Genomic DNA, 15,986 nt, shown 5'->3' with positions numbered 1-15,986 from the left:
CTGCTTCTTCCTCTCCCACTCCCCCTGCTTGCGTTCCCTCTCTCACTGTCTCTCTCTGTCAAATAAATAAATAAAATCTTAAAAAAAAAAGAGAAGAGCTGAATACTTCCCTAATTTGGGGAAGGAAACAGATATTCAGATCCAGGAGGCACAGAGATCCCTCAACAAAATCAACCAGAGGAGGTCCAAACCAAGACACATAGTAATTAAATGGCAAAAAGTAGTGATAAAGAGGGAGAGAACAGGAAGATGGCAGCAGAGTTGGAGGAACCTAGGTTCCTCTCTTCGCATGAATACAACTAGGTAACTATCAAATCATCCTAAATACCCCAGAAATTGACCTGAAGACTGGCAGAAGAAACTTCACAACTAAAGGGAGAGAAGAGGCCACATCCAAGAAGGTAGGGGAAGTACAGGGATGTGGTTTAGGGGATAAACAGAGCCTGGTTGCTGCAGAGGGGAGGGAGCTAAGGTTGTGGAGAGGGCAAAAGAGCAAGGAGCACATAGGGAAATGCACAAGGAGAATGTTCCCCATAGCCACTGGCTTGGAAAATAAGAGGCACTGGATTTTATGAGTTCATGCAGTCAGTGGGGCTTAAAACCTAGAGTTTTAAGGGTCAGCAGGCTTTGTTGGGATAGAGCCATGAGAGTATTACACTGCTCCTGGAGAGAAGAAAGGCAAACAGCCCAGGGTAGACAGCTCAGAAACAGTGATCTGAGGAGTGCCTGAGGCACACACTGGGGATATTATTTACTCCTCTCCCAGAACAAAGGAGCTGGCTGACACCATTTCCCTCCCCGACCCCTTGACATAAACAAAGACCAACCTGCCTTAAGCTGTGCAGCTCTGGCACGGGGCTGCCTAACTTGCATACACCAGCCACAGCCCCCTGTGCTCTTGTGGGCCTGCCCTTCTCAGTCATGCTTGCCTCAGTCCTAGCAAGGTGGGCCCATCCCCTCCTAAGACCAGCACAAACCCCAGCCCACACCCTGTGTCCCAAACAGCTCTGTAGGCCTCAGTTCTGGTGAAGGTGGTGACAAGTCTCATTTCATAACCATACTAGATCACACCTAGTTAAAACTCATCACATTCAGGCCAGGGACCAAACACTGCCCATAGAAGGCAAGGAGAGCCTCTGCAGATGACTGGCCTGAAGGATAGAGCAGCTAGAACATAATAGCAGAAAGCACACGACACATAATTGAGACACTCCTTGAAGTACCAGGCCCTGAGTACTACATGACCTCTTCATTAAGCCATTACTTGCAGGAGCAGTACATAACTGACTTTTCTAACACAGGGAAGAAAGCAGAGATGTAGACAAAATGCCAAAATGGAGAATTTATCCCAAATGAAAGAATGAAATCTTATGGCCAGAGATCTTAGTGAAACAGATAGAAATAACATGCCTGATGGAGAATTTAAAGCAATGATCCTAAGTATACACACTGGAGATGAGAAAAGAATGGAAAACATCACAGAGACTATTACCACAATGATAAAAGATAAAAAAGAATCAGAGATAAGAATGTAATAAACCAAATTAGGAACATATTAATGCAATGAACAGCAGGCTGGAAGATACAGAGGAATTAATTAGTGACCCAGAAAACAACATAATGGAAAGCAGTGAGGCTGAAAAGAAAGAATTATGCAAAACAAAAATAGACTTCAGGAACTCAGTGACTCCACCAAATGTAAAAACATTTGTATTATAGGAGTCCCAGAAAAAGAGAGGGAAGTGGGGGCAGAAATTTTTGAAGAGCTAATAGCTGAAAAGGTCTCTAATCTGGGAAAGGAAACAACTATCCAGATCCAGGAGGCACATAGAACTCCCATCACAGTCAACAAAAGCAGGCACACACCAAGACACATTTTAATTAAATTTGAAAAATATACTGATAAAAGTTCTTAAAAGCAGCAAGACAAAAGAAGTCCTAAACTTACAAGGCTAGCTGGGTATTTCTCAAAGAGAAACTTGGTAAGCCAGAAGAGAGTGGCATGATATATTCAGAGTACTGAATGGGAAAAATCTGCAACAGAGAATACTCAATCTAGGAAGGCTAGCTATCCCAGCTTTGCAAGAAATATTAAAGGGGACTCTGAATGGAAAGAAGAGACCAAAAGTGACAGTATTAAGGTAGGAAGCACAAAAGCAGTAAACATGACTATTTCTGTAAAAGGACAGTCAAAGGACTCACACACAAAAAAGACATAAAATGTAATAACATATACCTAAAACATGAGGAGGAGAGGAAAAAAGAATGGGTTGTTACTTGAATGATCGTGAACTTAAAAGAGACTGCTATTTGCAGAAGAGGTTACATAGAAAGTTAGTGGTAACCATCTATCAAAAACCATTAATACATATGCTAGGATAAAGGGAAAGAAATCCAAATATATCACTAAAGAAAATCAGTGAAACTTGAGAGAAATACAAGAAAGGAACAGAAAACATTTCCAGAAAAAAAACACAAAACAAGGAATAAAATTGCAATACATACATATCTATTAATAATTACTTTGTTGTATGGACTCAGTGCTCCAATCAAAAGATTTATGGTGTCAGATTGTATAAAAGAAACCAGACCAGGGTGCCTGGATGGCTCAGTCGGTTAAGTGTCTGCCTTCAGATCAGGTCATGATCCCAGGGTCCTGGGATTGAGCCCCGCATTGGGCTCCCTGCTCAGTGGGGAGCCTGCTTCTCCCTCTGCCGCTCCCTCTGCTTGTGCTCTCTCTCTTTCTCTCAAATAAATAAATAAAAATCTTAAAAAAAATAAACCAGACCCATCTTTATGCTACCTACAAGAGACTCATTATAGACTTAAAGACACTTGCAGATTGAAAGTGAGGGGATGGAGAAATGTTTGTCATGAAAATGGGTGTCAAAAGAAAGCTGGAATAGCAATACTTATATTGGACAAACTAGATTTTAAAGCAAAGACTTCCACAAGGCACAATAATGGCATGGTATAATAATAAAGGGGACAATCCAGCAAGAAGATAGAGGAGTTGTAAATATTTATGCACCCAAGATGGGAGCACCCAAATACATAAAACGATTAATAAGAAACACTAAGGAACTAATCAATAGTACTACAATAACAAATAGTATGGGACTTTAACACCCCACTTACATCAATGGACAGATCATCCAAACAGAAAATCAACGCGGCAACAATGCCTTTGAATGACACACTGGACCAGATTGATTGAACAGATATATTCAGAACTTTCAATCCTAAAACAGCAGAATACACATTCTTTTCAAGTGTACATGGAACATTCTCCAGAGTAGATCACATCTTATGTCACAAAAAAATGGCCTCAACAAATACAAGATTGAAGTCATACCATGCACTTTTTCTGACCACAGTGCTATGAAACTTGAAGTCAACCACAAGAAATAATTTGGAAAGTACACAAGTACATGGAGGTTAAGTAACATGGTACCAAACAGTGAATGGGTCAACCAGGAAATAAAAAAAATAATACATGTTGAAACAAATGAAAATTAAAATACAACTACCAAAATGTTTGGGATGCATCAAAAGCAGTCCTAAGAGGGAAGTATGTAGCAATACAGGCCTACCTCAAGAAACAGGAACAATCTTAAACAACCTAATCTTACACCTAAAGGAGCTAGAAGAAAAGCAACAAAGGAAGCCTAAGTCCTGTAGAAGGAAGGAAATAATAAAAGAATAGAGCAGAAACAAATGATATAGAAACTAAGAAAACAGTAGAACAGATCAATGAAAACAGGAGCTGATTCTTTGAAAACATCAATAAAATTGATAAATCTCTAGCCAGACTTTATTAAAAAGAAAAGCACCCAAATAAATAAAACCATAAATGAAAGTGGAGAAATATCACCCAACAGCAGAGAAATACAAATAATTATAACAGAATAGTATGAAAAACTATATGATAACTAATTGGACAACCTAGAAGAGATAGATAAATTCCTAGAAACATATCAACTATTAAAACTGAAACAGGAAGAAAAAGAAAATTTGAACAGACCAATCACCAGCAAAGAAATTGAATCAGTAATCAAGAATCTTCCAACAAAGTCCAGGACCAGATGGCTTCATGGGAGAATTCTACCAAACATTTAAAGAAGAGTTAATACTTATTCTTAAACAATTCCAAAAAATAGAAATGGAAGGAAAACTTCCAAATTATTCTATCAGGCCAGCATTACCCTGATACAAAAACGAGATAAATATACCACAAAAAAAAATAACTGCAGGCCAATATCTCTGATGAACATAGATGCAGAAATCCTCAACAAAGTACTAGCTATCAAATCTAAGCATACATTAAAAAAATTATTCACCACAGTCAAGTGGGATTTATTCCTAGGTAGCAAGGGTGGTTCAGTATTCACAAATCAATCAATGTGATACACTGCATTAATAAAGAATAAGAAGGATATGATCCTCTCGATAGATACAGAAAAATCATTTGACAAACTACAACATCCATTTATGTTAAAAAGATTAACCAAGTAGGTTTAGAAGGAACATACCTCAACATAATAAAGGCCATATGCTAAAAACCCACAGCTAACATCATCCTCAATGGGGAAAATACTGAGAGCATTTCACCTAGGGTCAGGAACACAACAACAATGTCCACTCTCACCACTGTTATTTAATATATTACTGGAAGTGCTAGCCACAGCAATCAGACAACAAAAAGAAATAAAAGGCATCCAAATCAGCAAGTAAGAAGTCAGACTTCCACTATTTGCAGGGTGCTATATACAGATAAATTAAAACACCCCACCAAAAAACTGCTAGAACTGATAAAAGACTTCAGTAAAGTTGCAGTATACAAAATCAGTGTACAGACATTACTCCATTTCTATACACCAGTAATGAAATAGCAGAAAGAGAAATGAAGGAATAAGTCCTATTTACAATTGCATTGAAAACAGTAAGCTACCTTGCAGTAAACCTAACCAAAGAGGTGAGAGTCCTGTACTCTGAAAACTACAAAATGCATTAAAGAAATTGAAGATGACACGAAGGAATGGGAGGACATTTCATGCTCAGGGACTGAAAGAACAAATATTGGTAAAATATCTATAGTACCCAAAGCAATCTACACATTTACTGCAATCCCTATCAAAATAGCAACATCATTTTTCTCAGACCTAGAGCAAATAATCCTACAATTTGTATGGAATCACAAAAGACCCTGAATAGCCAAAGCAATCTTGTAGAAGAAAAGTACAGCTGGAGGCATCACAATTGTGGTCAAATTATTTTACAAAGCTTTAGTGATCAAAACAGTTTGGTACTGGCATAAAAATAGAATAGAATAGGATAGTATAGGATAGAAAACCCAGAAATGAACCCACAATTATATGGGCAATTAATCTTTGACAAAGGAGAAAGGAATATCCAATGGGAAAAAGACAAGTCTCTTCAACAAGTGTTGTTCAGAAAACTGGATAGCAACCTGCAAAAGAATGAAATTGGACCACATTCTTACACCATACACAAAAATAAATTGTAAATGGATTAAAGACCTAGATGTGAGACCTGAAACTATAAAATCCTAGAAGGGAACACAGGCATTAACTTCTTTGATATTGGCTATAGCAACTTCTTTCTAGATACGTCTCTTGAGGCAAGGGAAACAGAAGCAAAAATAAACTATTAGGACATCAAAATAAAAAGCTTCTGCATAGTGAAGGAAAAAAATCAACAAAACTAAAAGTCAACCTATGGAATAGGAGAAGATATTTGCAAGTTACATATCTGATAAAGGGTTAGTACCCACAATACATAACGAACTTATAAAATTCAACACCTAAGAAATGAATAATCCAATTAAAATGTGCAGAAGACATGGATAGACGTTTTTCCAAAGAAGACATACAGATGGCACACAGACACATGAAAAGATGTTCACCATCACTGATCATTAGGGAAATCCAAATCAAAACTAGAATGAGATATCACCTCACACTTGTCAGAATGCATAAAATCGAAAACATTAGAAGTGTTAGCGAGGATGTGGAGAAAAAGGAACACTCTTGCACCATTTGTGGGAAAGCAAACTGGTGCAGCCACTGTATGAAATGTTATGAAGGTTTTTCAAATAATTAAAAAGAGAAGTACCCTATGGTCCAGTAATTGCGTTACTAGGTAGTCACACAAAAAATACAAAAAACATTAATTCAAAGGGATATACGCACCCCTATGTTTATTGCAGCATTATTTACAGTACATAAACTGTGGAAGCAGCTCAAATGCCCATCAATAGATGAATGGATAAAGAAAATGTGTGTATATATAAATTTTTATACACACACAAACACAATGGGATATTGTTCAGCCATGGAAAGAATGAAATCTTACTATTTGCAGCAACATGGATGGAGCTAGAGTGTGTAATGCTAAGTGAAATAAGTCAGAGAAAGACAAATACCATTTGATGTCACTCATGTAGACTTTAAGAAACAAAACAAATGAAGAAGGGAAAAAAAAAAGACCAAGAAACAGACTATCAACTATGGAGACCAAACTAATGGTTACCCAAGGGGAGGTGGGTGGGCAATGGGTGAAACAGGTGACAGTTATTAAAGAGTACATTTTAAAAATAATCCCTGAATGTATCATAACTTTTTAAAGTTCACTTTAAAATTCTTGTTCCAAACAGTATCTATATGTTAGAATTTATTGATTTTAAGTCTCATAAGTCTGTTCCTCCATTTTGTGTCATTTATTTATTGAGGAAATCAGGTCATGTCGTTTTCTCTTTAGAGTTTCTGAATTCCTGAATTTTCTTAATGAATTCCCATGGTGCCTTTTAACATGTTTCATTGTATTTATCTCCTGTGTCATAATAATATAGGATAACTGATAATTCCTATTTAAATTGAGAACTAGAAGATTTTGCTTTAACTTCATCAATCTTTGTCCCATATGAAAATCTCAATCTTTCAAATTCCAGTGTACTTTGTCTTATTCTACAAAACAACACACACAAGAGTTTCCTTATAAAATGGCAACATGGCCTCCAACAGTATGATTATTAGAAACATATTATTAAATACATTATTAAGAACAGTTTTAAGATTTTTGTTGTTTTTGCATTTGTATTTTTTGCTGTTTTCTTTGGTTATATTGTTGCCCATTAGGGATGGACAATCAGTTACTTGGTTGTAATCACTGTGAATTGTTTCTCTCTTTGATCATTGCCTCTGCATTGTTTGTTTATTTCATTTTCCATTTAGTTTTCAGGGCTTAACCTTTTTAACTTTAAATTTTTTAAATATTTTATTTATTTTAGAGAGAGAAATAGAGAGAAAGCAAGACTGTGTGAACAGGGGGAGGGGCAGAGGGAGAGGGAGGGAAGAAGACTCCCTGCTGAGCACAGAGCCCAATGTGGGGCACAGTCCCAGGACCCTGAGATCATGACCTGAGCTGATATCAAGAGTCGGATGCTTAACCTACTGAGCCACCCAGGCACCCCTTTTAATTTTTAAATTTAAAAAAATTTTATACTTATCACAGGACTCTTGATTTATTTATTTTCTTTTTTTAAATTTAAATTCAATTAGCCAATAGTAAATTAGTTTCAGATGTGGAGTTTAGTAATTCATCAATTGGATATAACACCCAGGACTCTTGATTTAATACAAAAAATCCTTTGCTACATGATGATACATCTCTAAAGCAGAACTAATAATTAGGACTGGTTTTATATTAGACTAATAAATATATAGTCTTTATTACAAAATAGGTAACAAAAATTCTTATAAAGAAAACTTTACATTTCAATTCTCTTTGTAAAGTAGAAAATAACCCATATGTTTATGTTCCCAAGTGAACATGGATAAGGCATTTACCCATTCTGACAAGTGTGAGGTTTTGATTTGGATTTCCCTAATGATCCCTTCTGTGATCTAATCAGTCCTACATTTTTTTTTTCACTTTTTTTGGTGATGCAGCTATTTAAAATGGCTCCCATGCATAGTGCACAAGTGCTATTAGTATTTTTAAGTGCAAGAAATACGTGATATGCCTTATAGAGAAAATATTTGTGTTGAGTATACTTCATTTAGGCATGAGTTACAGTGCTGTTGACCTTAAGTTTAATGTTAATGAATTAACTGTATATTAAATAAGGTGTTTTTTAAACAGAAACACATATAAATAAAGGTTACATATTGGTCAGTTGATAAAAATGTAACCAGAGGCTTGCAAGAAATTAACCCTTTATTTTCCCTAGGAGCAGTGTTTCAGTTTTCACAGCTATTTTATGGAATGCGACTACTGCAAATAATGAGAATCAACTGTATTTTGATTACAGAAGTGCTTGGAAAGGTTGAGTCTTATGTGCGAGTTAATCTGATGCTCATCTTCAGTCTTGGTTTTTGTAAATCTCTGTATGATAGAATTCTGTTCTAGAACCTGTTATCTTTTGGAGGAAGCCAATTTTTCTCTCACTGATTTTAAACAAGTCGTTAATAGTTTTGAATTGACAAGTCATTATTTTGAAGTTACAAATAATTTTAATGCAAGATCTTCTTGTGTAAAGTAGGATTGCCTTTGTTCAATTTTAATGCTATTTAATTAATGGCCTTATGGGACTGTAGGTTTGTATAGTACCCTCAAGCTCTGATATTTTTTGAATGTCTTATTTAATTTTCTAAATCAGGAGTTGGCTTTTTTTTCTGTAAAGGGTTAGATAACAAATTTGTTAGACTCTACAAAACAGAAGGTCACATATTCTTTGTTTCTTATTTTTGTTTTCACTATTCTTTAAATATTAAAAAAAAATGAGAATAGGATGCCTGGATGGCTCAGTTGGTTAGGCATCTGCCTTTGGCTCAGATCATGATCCCAGCTTCCTGGGATCAAGTCCCGCGTGGGACTCCTTGCTCAGTGGAGAGCCTGCTTCTCCCTCTGCCTGCCACTCCCCCTGCTTGTGCTTGTTGTGCACTTTCTCTCTCTGACAAATAAATAAATAAAATCTTTAAAAATTTTTTAAAAAAACATTCTTAACTCAGAGACCAGACCAGATTTAGCATAGAGCTGTAATTTGCCAATTCCTATTCTAAATTTTTCATGTGTTACGCAGTCAGTTGCCTCTCTTTGGGTAGGAAATCCCTTCTTCATCCGTATAACCTGTGTTTGAAAAAGCCCGAGGATGCCAATGTGCCTGTTTTCTTTTGATCAAAATCTTGGCCTTTTCTATTTTGAGACGACAAATATGCTGTATTTTATTGTTGTTATGGATCTCAGCCAGAGCCTGATTAGCATCAAATACATCTGAGAAGAAAAATGAGGAGTAAGTGCAGCCACTTAACATCTTTATTCAGCAAGGAAAGATTGGGGAGCTAAAATTAATTGTCCATTTACCAAGTACAAGCCATTTTATATAATTATTTAATCTTCATGATAACCATATAAAAGGAAGGCATTTCCATGTTTTTCAGATAAATAAACTGAGACTCTAAGGTAGCACTGTCCAGTAGGATTTTCTTCAATGATGGAATTACTGTGTATCTGTACAGTACACTGTTGAGCACTTGAAATGGAGCTAATGTGACTAAGGAAATAAATTTTAAATTTTATTTATTTTTTATTTAAATTTAAATAACCACAAGTAGCTAGTAGTTACCATATTGTGCAGCATAACTCTAACAGCTTAAGTTACTTGCCCAGATTTAACAGTTCCACAACTGGAATTCAAAACCAGGTCTATGTAACTCCTAAGCTCATGTTTTTAGCATCATGCCACACTGCCTCATTAGTAAGAGGTGGATGGGCCCTACCCTACTGAATAGAAAATATAGTGAATTTACTTAGGCATTTTTCAAAATATGTTAACTTTTTAGGCCACTAGTTCAGTTAATCTAGACTTTGGAGCCCTGGATCATAAATATCAAGTAATACCTATGAATTTATTTTATAGTCTATATATTATTATTGTATTATGTGAAGATGAATATACTCTGAGAAGATTAGGGTAATTGAAATTTTTTTAGATATTAGCATACTTCAACTGTTTTTTCGTATTTAAGGAATAAGGTTTAATCAGCTGTTTTTAAAATAGCTTTTAAATGTTGAGAATTTACATTCTTTAATCACTTCAGAGATATATTAACAAAATTTCTCAGGTGCATGGGAGAGCATCCTTGATGGCATCAGCTTTAATATTTTTTTATTAAGAAATGACATAGGTATGGTGTAGAAATCTTACTTCATTAGTGAATACCAAGTATAAGGAAATCAAATGTGATGTCTTTTGGGAAGGCAGGCCTAGATAAATTATTCTGTGATGCTGATATATATATCAGAGGGAGGCTTGAAGGGAAAACAACAGTGAACAAAATTTTTATTAGTATCGAGTCCTCATTTTACCCTGTCTGAAGTCTCAGTCTAAATCAGTCATGACTGGCTTAAACAGGAAGTAGCCTAACTAAAGTCTCTAGCTTCCCTTATTCTGCTCAGAAGATATTGAAAAATATGTCAGAAATGAAGTATAGGCACTATCACTGTTATCAGAGAACATTTAGAGTCCTTTGACTAGTATTTCTTCCAGTTCTTGTATAATTTCTCTTCTGTGTAAGCCAAAGAGACCTCTTTCCTCTGGATGTCCTTTGTCAATTTCAGCTTTTCCTATGTAAAGAAAATATTTGTTCCCTGGAAAGCTTTTCAGTCGGCCTTGAATGGGTAATCTTTGGGAAATATTTTGATACCTGGATGACACTGGAGCACTTTGTTCTTAGAGCCAGTGATTTTCCTGCATTATTTTTTTTTTGTTTAAATTTTTATTAATTTTAGAGATTCGGAAAGAGAGCATGAGCTGAAGGGGCAGAGGGAGAGAGAATCTCATGCAGACTCTGTGCTCAGCACAGAGCCCAGTGCAGGGCTTGATCTCACAACACTGAGATCACGACCTGAGCCAAAACCAAGAGTCGTAGCTTAGCTGACTCTGCCATGCTGGTGCCCCTTTCCTGCATTCTTAATTCAAATCAAGTTATATCCAAAACAAAGTTCATTTTGGCTTAAATAAAGCATGAGATAGGTAAAAAGTGAATGTTTTGGAAAGTTAGGAATAAAGGATTTGTAATGGAAGGAAATTATTTTTATAAATAAATATAAATCGTATTTCAAGATACAACTTGAATCATTCAGTACTCCAGATCACCCTTATCTTTTACTTTCTCCATAGCATTTATCAATTTCTAATATATTGTTTATTTATTGTGTTTATTGTCTGTCTGTGCTCCACTAGAATGTCATCTCCAGAAGAGCAAGAATCTTTGTTTTGTTTATCGATATAGCCTAAGCACTGAGACCAATGGTCTGACACGTATTTGTGTACTAAGTGACTACCATGATATATCCTACTGAATCCTTCAAATTTTGTATTCACTTCTTGGTAATTATTTTATTGGTATATTCCATATGAAGTAGACTAAAGTTAACTAATAAAAATAATACTCTACTATCTAGGATGATATGAGAATTTTAGGAATTATACTCTAAAAATATATGCAGTAATTTGGAGTGCTTGAGTTTTTAATACTTTAAATAAAACCCATAGTGTTGCTTGGATACCCCCAGAATGTATCAGGAAATGGAGGATGGGGAGGTTTTCAATTAAAAATAATGATATGTCTTTCTCAGATGGGAAAGCTGACAACCATACCTGGAGGTCTGATATGTGCATCTATAACTGTCCATGCAGCTAAAGAAGAAGAATACAAAAAGCAGCTAGTAAGACCAGAGCAGGTAATTTGCCTACAAAAGTTTGTGCATTTTGTATAACATACATATGATGCAAAAGCCATGAGTGTTTTTATTTTTGACTTATCTCTATTCATCAAAAATGTATTTAAAGTATTTGTTAGGCTCATTTTATAAGTTGAAAGAAATAGTCGTAGGGTGTGTCAAAATAAACACTGTATTTATTATATTTAAATCAAACATCTAAAATTCTAACTCCAATGAAAAAAATTAGTGATTTTTCTTAGTGAATAATCAATTAGTAGTACAGGATCTTAGTACTTATAAGCAGTCTGATTTTTTTTTCTTGACAAATTTATACAAGTACACCTGATATTTGAAAACTTTAGTTTAAGAAATTCATTAAGATCTCAGCTTTGAAAGTGACCTTAGATGTTTTCTAGTGCAGCCTTCTGTGGTACTGTAATCCCCTCTACAATAGGCACACTAAGTGGCCGTTTATCTTCTACAACAATAAAATTCTGGAAAAAGGAACCTAAGGCAGTCTACCCATTTTCTGGCAGCTCTCATTCAGCTTGAGGTCCTTCCTTATGTCAGACACAGCTGTGTCTCATAATAAGTTCTATCCTTTGGCCTTGTATCTCTTGGCATTGGTACCATATAGAAAAATTCTCATCCCTCTTCCACAAAACAACTCTTCAGATATCAGTTACACTTTAAGTAATTTTGTATCCTGGATAAGTATATTAGTAGCTTTAACCCTCACATGTCATAGCTTGGAGTTCTTGCACTATAATGGTCATTCTTTGCCAAACATGTTTAGGATGGTTAGTGTTTTTTTCAGGTGACTGTAGGATAGAGTCAGATTCTGACTTCTCTTGTTTTAGATAATGTATTTCTATTAATACTGCCTGAGATCACATTCATTTTTATGTTTATATTTGTTTTGAGTGTCCTTATAATCAACCTTGCTTAAAATCAGCTTTTGACCATGACAGAGTAAACTTGAAGTTCTCTAAAATTAATTAAACTTCTTTATATGGGCTACCGGTAAGCTGTCTTTTTCCAATCTGTACTTAAGTATATGGACTTTTTGGACTCCATTACAGGTACAATTATGCCTGTTCAATTTTATTGATCTAGTCTATCATACCAGCTTGTTGATACTTACTTGTGGCTATTGATTCTGTTCACCATTGTACTTTTTTTTTTAAGGGGCTCTTTCTCTTTAGATAAAAAGCACAAATAAAACCTGGAGGAATTGGGGGAAGGAAATATAGAAAAGGCCTGGGCAAAGCTCAGAGATGACAAAGGGGAAAAGCAGGGAGTGGAGGGGGAACAGTAAGAGCCCCAAGTCAGGGCATGAAAGAGGTTTCTAAAGAGTAAACATCTCCTTATTTGATGACAATTTTCTGGTGCAAGACTTGGGGCCCAGAGCCAGGAAGTGGCTCGGGAAGTGCTGAGGCAGTGGGCGGCAATCCATGGGCAGTGATGTTCTACTTGTAGGCCTCATGGATGATCTTGAATCCTTGAGCAGTGGTGTAGGGGATGTCTGTGACAGGGTCCCAGTACAGGGCTGGGCAGATGTGACAGAGTCCCAGTACAGGGCAGACCTCCCAAACAGAGACCTTTGGGGCAGCCCTTGGGGAAACCATTCCTCAAATGTCACATTATCACTGAAAATAATGAAGGTACAGGAGCAGTGAGCAGGAGGGTTGATAGGTCCAGTGCTGGCCTGGGGAGTCAGTGCAGAAGCTGTGGGAGCAGGATCCAGTCCTTCCACATCCACATTTTCTTTAGGGCCTGGCTCCCCAATAAGCAGCACTACCACTGAATGATGTGATTATGGGCCCAGGGCACATCTGCGTCTTGTCCATCTGCTTCTTTTTGTCAGCCTTGATCTGCTCATATGTTTCTAATAAACTTAAGTTGAGCTCCTCTGTGGTCTTGGCCTCTCTGAGCAGCACCTCCTGGATCAGTAGCCACTCACAATGGGGCCCCTTTCGCTGCTGTGACTGGCGCTGCCTCTCCTGTACCCAAAGGAATGTCTGTCACGTATGCTCAGCTGTAGACTGACACATGGAATTCTGTCAGAGCCATTTTCCTGTAGTTCCTATTGGCAGCAGTGCTTTCTCTTATTAGGCCTTCTGAGAGCTACCAGCTGGAGTGCTGACTTTTCGAGGTCTCAAGATCTTGAGAGGCTCCTTATATGCTTTGGTGACTACTCAGCACTTCTTTTTTGGCTCTTCTGCTTTTCTATCACTAAATGGTTCATCCCCTTCATGGATGTCAAAGTCAGATTTCACCTAATCCTCTGTGTCTGACTGGTGCCCTTGATACTCATTATTTCCCAATTCCTCTGTGAAACCCCCGTAAGTCATCTGGTAGAACTCGTCTTTCTCCTCTGCTTCCAGGAACCCAGAAACCTGGTTCCCCACAGTCTTCTGGGGACCCAGTCCCCAGCCAGACTCATACCGCCTACCGAGACTACGCTGCTACTAGCAGCCCCTCCCCCAGGGCCCTGTTCACCATTGCAATTTTTACCTTTTCCAGCCTGAAGTCACCCCTAAGCTTTATCTACATTCTTAGAAAAATGTATGTAAGTCTGAATCTGAATCCTGACTCCACCACTATTTGGATGACATTAAAGAGAATTCTTAATGGTGGCATAAATATTTGGTTGCATGAATGTACCATTATCAAATGTACAATTTCTATAATTTTTTTTTAAATTTAGCGTATTTCCAATTATTTTGCTGTTACAATCAATCAGTGCTTTGTTGAAACACTTTGTATGAAATCTTTATGTACATTTCTGTTTCCTTAAAATGAATTTCTAGAAATGGAATTATAGATCAGAAGGCATAAAAATATCAATACATTGCCAAACTGACATGCATAAAGGTAGTATTCATTTAACAAAACTATTTCCTGAATTCCTCTTGTATGTGTATGAGGCACTGTATAAGCACTGGGTAAAGTTTTATTAATTTTCATTAGCAGTCTAAGATAGTCACTTTCCTACATACTTGCCGATTCTCAGTTTTCTTTCTCCTTTTTATTAATCTTAGAGAGATGATGATTTTAAGCTTACCTTGACACTCATCTTTGAAAAAGCTCAAAATCTAGGTATTCCCGAAAATCTATTTGTCCCGAATAGCTGAATTTACATATTTCTGAATTTAAAAATAAATTTGTACTCTTTATTATAGAATATACAGAATTCCTTATATTTATTGTGTTCCACAATACATTTTAAATAGAATTTAATTGAATTACTTACCAAACAAAATATTCTTTAATAACTGAAACTTTTTACTCAAGCCAGCACCTCCACATTTCCTTCTCCACCCACCTCTGGTAACCACTTTTCTACTCTGTGCTTCTGAGTCTTTTTGTTTGTTGGTTGGTTTGCATTTCAGTTGTAAGTGAGATTGATCTTGCCTTCATTGGCTTATTGGCATTTGTATTTCTTTTTTTATTCAAGTGTAATTAACATAGAGTGTTAAAATAGTTTCAGGTATACAGTGTAATGATTCAACAATTCTATCTACTTCTCTATGCTCATCCAGATAAATATAAATATATGCCTAATTCCTTTTATCTATTTCACCCATCCCCCTGGCAACCACCAGTTCCTTCTCTGTATTTAAGCGTCTGGGTTTTTTTCTTTGTCTCTTTTGTCTTTGTTCATTTGTTTTATTTCTTAAATTCCACAAATAAATGAAGTCTTTTGGTACTTGTCTTTCTCTGACTTAATTCACCTAACATTATACCTTCTAGGTCCATCCACGTTGGAAATGCTAATATTTCAGTCATTCTTATGGCTGAGCAATATTCCTTATATATTATATATATATATATAAATTTTCCATTTGAGATATATATCCATTCATCAGTTGATGGACATGTTGTTTGCTTCCATATCTTTGCTATTGTAAATATTATTACAGTAAACATAGGAGTTTATATCTTTTTGAATTAGTGTTTTTGTTTCCTTTGGATTACTCTAGTCTTGTAGTATATCTTGAAATCTGACATTGTAATACCTCAAGCTTTGTTCTTTTTTCTTACAATTGTTCAGCTGGGGTGCCTGGGTAGCACAGTTGGTTAAGCAATCGACTCTTGGTTTCGACTCAGGTTGTGATCTCAGGTCATGAGATTGAGCCCCACATTGGGCTCTGTGCTTAGTGTGGAGTCTGCTTAGGATTCTCTCTCTCTCTCTCCCTCCCTCTCTCTGAAATAAATAAATCTTTTTTTAAGAA

The 15,986-nt window shown here is 36.3% G+C and overlaps 1 protein-coding gene and 1 pseudogene across 2 annotated transcripts in view; one reads left to right on the top strand and one right to left on the bottom strand.

Moving 5' to 3' along the window:
* Positions 1 to 15,986, top strand: part of APOOL (apolipoprotein O like) — a 122,847-nt gene that overhangs the window by 35,469 nt on the left and 71,392 nt on the right. Inside the window, exon 2 of one of the 2 annotated variants that reach the window (XM_028101389.2) lies at positions 11,662 to 11,766. The exons of the other annotated variant lie outside the window; for it this stretch is intronic. Coding sequence (XP_027957190.1) covers positions 11,662 to 11,766 — 105 coding nt within the window. The remainder of the gene's footprint in view (positions 1 to 11,661; positions 11,767 to 15,986) is intronic. 2 annotated transcript variants of the gene reach the window in all.
* On the bottom strand, positions 13,231 to 14,827 carry LOC114207413 (vacuolar protein sorting-associated protein 72 homolog pseudogene; annotated as a pseudogene).

This window comes from Eumetopias jubatus, unplaced genomic scaffold, assembly GCF_037043125.1.
Source record: "Eumetopias jubatus isolate StellerSeaLion01/CBP00866 unplaced genomic scaffold, mEumJub1_p1.0 scaffold_11, whole genome shotgun sequence".
Classification (NCBI taxonomy): Eukaryota; Metazoa; Chordata; class Mammalia; order Carnivora; family Otariidae; genus Eumetopias; species Eumetopias jubatus.
This window is presented reverse-complemented; position numbering and strand designations above follow the sequence as displayed.